The following is a 4851-nucleotide window of genomic DNA, read 5'->3' as shown; positions in this document are numbered from 1 at the left end:
CCTGCACAGGATGGCAGATTTTGGACTGTTCGATTACCAAGAGGAAGTAGTAGAAAGGGCACTGAAGAGGGAAAACATCATTATTTGGCTGCCAACTGGTGGTGGGAAGACCCGAGCAGCGGTGTATGTGGCCAAACGGCACCTGGAGACCACAGAAAACGCCAAAGTGATAGTTTTAGTCAACAAGGTAAGCTGAAACCTTCTACTCACATTAGTTTGGAATTATTATTAAAGTTACTGACTCCAGAGGTTCGATGCTTTGTTCTTTAGGTACACCTAGTTGATCAGCATTACAACAAAGAGTTCGAGCCTCACCTGGGCAGCATTTATAAACTCATAAAGGTCAGCGGAGTGAGTGAAGAGAAAGATTTCTTCGGGAAAGTGGTGAAAAGCAACGATTTGATCATCTGCACCGCACAGATTCTATATAACGCTCTGATTAACAAGGAGGAAGCCAAACATGTGGAGCTCTCAGGTCAGTCTAGTGACTACAAATCATGAACAATGATAACAAGGCTCCTTATTGGACAACACGGTTGTGATTTTCTGCAGACATCACTCTTCTGATCATCGACGAGTGCCACCACACTCACAAGGAGGCGGTTTACAACAAAGTGATGCGATGCTACGTGGAGAAAAAGCTCAAAGGAGAAGGCCGGCTGCCGCAGATTCTGGGTCTCACCGCATCGCCGGGGACCGGAGGGGCAAGGAACCTGGAGGATGTTGTGGAGCATGTACTGGAGGTCAGTTTGATAACTTCACTAATAAAACGTATCCCTTTGTCTGCTTATCGTTTGTCCTTTACTTCAGATTTGCGCCAACTTGGACTCGGCTATAGTGTCGACCAAAAACTATGAGCCGGAACTGAAGAAAAAGGTGCCCCGCCCCACCAAGACCTTCGACATTGTGGAGAAAAGACATGCTGTAAGTTTGTTTTTCAAGGTTCAAGCAGTAGAACAATACAAACGGGTTGAGTTATGATGGTTCTCTGTCAGGATCCACTCGGAGATCAGCTGAAATGGATGATGAAGCAGATCCACGAGTTCATGAACCTTCCTCATGATGTCAGGCTCAGAGAATGTGGAACACAGGAGTATGAAGCAGACGTGGTGATTTTAGAGCAACAAGGTAAGTTTTTGTAAAATAAACTCTCTGCTTCTTGAAACTTTCATTATTCGGGTTTGTACTTGAACAGGAGTTCGAGAGAACAACAGATTGGTGGCACAGTGTGCACTCCACCTCAGACAGTACAATGATGCTCTGCTCATCAATGACACTCTACGAATGATGGATGCCTATCGCTCCCTGGAGGATTTTTATGCTGAAAAGACACCCATGGATGAAATAGACGTTTCCTTGTTGGGCCTTTTCAAAGGTATAGGAGTCAGAATCCTTTACCTCATGGAAAACATCTCCCTTGTTTGTCTATGCAAACGTCTGCTTTTTCCCCTGCAGAAAATCAAGTGGAGTTGAGGAAACTTGCAGCCGATGCTCGTTTTGAGAACCCAAATATGGCCAAACTAGAGAGCGTCCTGCTGCAGCAGTTTGGTCCAAATGTCAAATCGAGAGGGATCCTCTTTTCTAAGACCCGCAAAAGCACCCACTGTCTGTACGACTGGATCCTCAAAAGCAGGGCCTTGCAGAGAGCAGGCATCAAAGCAGCCATCCTCACCGGCGCTGGGAACGGCATCACTTACATGACACAGGTGTGTTGCTGAGATCAGAGGACAACACTGCCACACTGTTTTTTTCAAGCTAAACGTTTTTCTTTTTTCATAGAATGAACAGGCAGACACCATTCGCAGGTTTCGCCAGGGTGATCTCAACCTCCTGATCTCAACCAGCGTGGCTGAAGAAGGCCTCGACATCCCAGAGTGCAACCTGGTGGTGCGCTACGAACTGCTCACGAATGAGATCGCTCAGCAGCAAGCGAGTGGACGGGCCAGAGCAGTAGACAGCCAGTACTCGGTGGTTGCTCGGGAAGGTGGAAAGGCGGTCCAGCGGGAACACATCAACGATGATCTGGAGGAGCTGATTGCAGAAGCCATCCCCGTGGTGCAGAAAATGACTCCGCAAAATTTTCGCAGAAAGGTAAGATACACACCCTTCACCTTTGCTCCCACTGCCCACTTTGCTCAGTTTGACCTATTTCAATTCTAGATATTAGAGCTCCAAACTCAGGCCGAAGCCAACAACAAAATTTTGGAGAGTAAAAAGATGGAGAAGAGAGGTCAATACGCTGCTTCCAGTATCCGGTTGCTGTGTCGAAACTGTTCCAAGCATGTGGCTTCTGGCAGCGACATCAGACTTCTGGAAAATACTCATTATGTCAACATCAATCCAGACTTCAAGTGAGTTCTTTTTTTATTATGTTCAAATGAAACAATTTTGGTCTTCTCTAATGCCACTCTTTGTTCGTTTGTTCTCAGGGAACACTTCAAAGTTGGTGAGATGAAGGAGCTAGAAAGAACCTTCGAGGACTGGGAGCCTGGCTGCAGAATCAGCTGTAATTACGAAAACTGCAATAAGGTGACATTTCCACACCTACTGGTACTCTGCTGTGCTTAATTCATTGATATGAGAATTGGACTGAGTGAGTCGGACATCACCCATAAAAATGGTTAACTACTGGCTCCAGCACAATGAAGTCAATCCCATCACCATTTTTTCGCAATATGGGCGTCCCAATGTTAGAGCCAGTGTTTTTATGACAACCACTCTCACCAATCAGGAGTGAGCTTGTTGAAAGTTCACACCCCTTGAATACCACTTGAAAGCAGACTTACAAGAATCTGTCAATTAAACGTTTTGAACGTTCAATGTGAAACCGCATACTATTGAGGCATCTGATTGGCCAGTTAATAACCTGAATAACTTTCACCACAGAAAACATATGAAAAATAAAGTATTATCAAGAACAAGAACTTCAACTGATCACATGATAGAGAAAAAGATTACATTTGCCTTTCTGAGGGCACGTTGTTGTTGTCTGGTGACAACAGCTGATTGCACATGTAAACATGTGGACCCTGAAGTAGTGGCACAAAACAGCACAAGCAGATTAATCCTCACATCTCCAAGTCCTCCACAAAATCTTCCTCTTTGTCCATTTCAAAAGCTCCACTGGTGAGTTGGTGGTTGAGGAGGACCAAGGCTTTGAGGATCTGATCTGGTTTCTTCTGTCAGTAATGATCTGCCCTGTTTTGGAGAATGTTCTCTCTAGTGTCTGTACAGGTTAGTTGTGGAGGCGGTTCAATATGGTATTATTCTCATACAGAATCTACACTCTTCCTTAGTATTATCAATAACAGTGAAATTGTTCCAGATTTTGCTTCTTTTTTCCAGTGTCGGTCATTTTCTTTACATCTTTGTATTGATGTGGTTTCTTTTTGCTATCTGTCTTTCCATCATGCTCCGTTTATGTCAAGCACCAGACCCCTTTGCTAGATTTAATTGTGATGCATTAAACAGTGAATCATGAACAGTCAAATCTGCAGCTATTGGCTCAGATTGGAATTGATGAAGCAAGGAGTAATGAATTAATGCCCAGCACATCTGTGGTGAGTTAGATCCTCCTTATTGAAATTGGGCCAAAGCTTCCAAAAATTAATTTTAGGCTTTTATCTTGCTTTTTGCTGTAATTTTTTTTTACATTTTTTACACCCCTAAATTTAGGGCCGAGTAATTTACATATTGCTCTGTTCAACCAGAAATTATTGCTGGACATTTACTTTGATAAACACAAGGTCTTCCTGTTTAGCTTTCCGACTTCGCTTTTGATTCATCTGCATGAGAGAAACTATCTGTGACGTTGTAAAGTAATTTACTGAAAACGTGTTAAACCTTTTGTTATTACTTTGTTGGAAGTATTGATAGCATTTCCACCCGATGATGTGCTTTTACAAAGATTGCACAGAGGAAGGGCATGTGAGTCGTGATAGTGAGGAAGCCATGAAAGTTGTGTAGCATGCTAGAAAATGGCACCATATCCAATGTTCCTGAGTGTGAAATACAGCTACAAACTGTGAGTTTTTGTTTGATTATTTATTGGTAACTTTTCCAGGGACTACCTCGACTTGTAAGTAATTTTGATTTTTATGTTCATTTTTCTGTGGTCAGAGTCCACTGCCATATTTTATTTTGCCATTTTCAAAATTTTTTTGGGACAGGTCTTTATGTTCTACCTCCATCAATCAGTTGCCAAAGAACAGTCTATGGTTTTCTTTTTATCTATAGAAAGTAAGTCTGTGACCATTTTTGATTGTGCTTTAAAAATAGTAAATTGCTGTATATTGTGTCCAGTGACGCAACATCATTTCTCTTGGCTACAAGTAAAAAAAAAAAATAGAAAGAGCAGCAGGCGTTTCAACACTCTAAAAGTCCATGTGTGCTAGGAAAAAGTAAATTTCTACATAACAATACAAAAAATGTACACTCAACTAGTAAACTAACTTGGTGGTAACTAGCACCCTACCATGGCGTTGATCAAACTGGTTATTCTGACAAATATAAGTAATAGCCGTTTGTTTTTCAGTATAAGTCTATGAGATTTTGGCTTCTTGGAGCCAGTGGGCAGTGTGATGGAGAACTCAGTCCAGTTCTCATATATTCAGTCAGCGCTCTGACACGGTTCGTGTTTTTATATGTTTTTCTGTTTATTTCCAGAAATGGGGATATGAGATAAAGTACAAGAAGGTTTGCGATCTAGCAAATATGGCCATCTCCAACTTTGCCCTAGAGACTCCGGATGGAAGGCTAACTGTGAAGAAGTGGAAAGACGTTCCATTTGCAGTTGAGGACTTCAACTTTGAACAATACTGCCTGGACCACTACCCTGACCTCTTTGATTGA

General features: G+C 42.4%; 1 protein-coding gene across 1 annotated transcript in view; it reads left to right on the top strand.

The window, feature by feature from the left end:
• Positions 1-4851, top strand: part of LOC112146226 (probable ATP-dependent RNA helicase DHX58) — an 8451-nt gene extending 3600 nt beyond the window's left edge. Inside the window, exons 8-18 of the mRNA XM_024271931.2 lie at positions 10-187; positions 271-475; positions 553-743; positions 811-924; positions 996-1128; positions 1196-1375; positions 1456-1706; positions 1780-2091; positions 2161-2351; positions 2430-2529; positions 4666-4851. Of these exons, the coding sequence (XP_024127699.1) occupies positions 10-187; positions 271-475; positions 553-743; positions 811-924; positions 996-1128; positions 1196-1375; positions 1456-1706; positions 1780-2091; positions 2161-2351; positions 2430-2529; positions 4666-4851 (2041 nt within the window). The remainder of the gene's footprint in view (positions 1-9; positions 188-270; positions 476-552; positions 744-810; positions 925-995; positions 1129-1195; positions 1376-1455; positions 1707-1779; positions 2092-2160; positions 2352-2429; positions 2530-4665) is intronic.

Source organism: Oryzias melastigma, linkage group LG8, assembly GCF_002922805.2.
Source record: "Oryzias melastigma strain HK-1 linkage group LG8, ASM292280v2, whole genome shotgun sequence".
Taxonomy (NCBI): domain Eukaryota; kingdom Metazoa; phylum Chordata; class Actinopteri; order Beloniformes; family Adrianichthyidae; genus Oryzias; species Oryzias melastigma.
The sequence above is the reverse complement of the archived record's forward strand: the minus strand, read 5'-3'. Positions and strand labels throughout refer to the sequence as shown.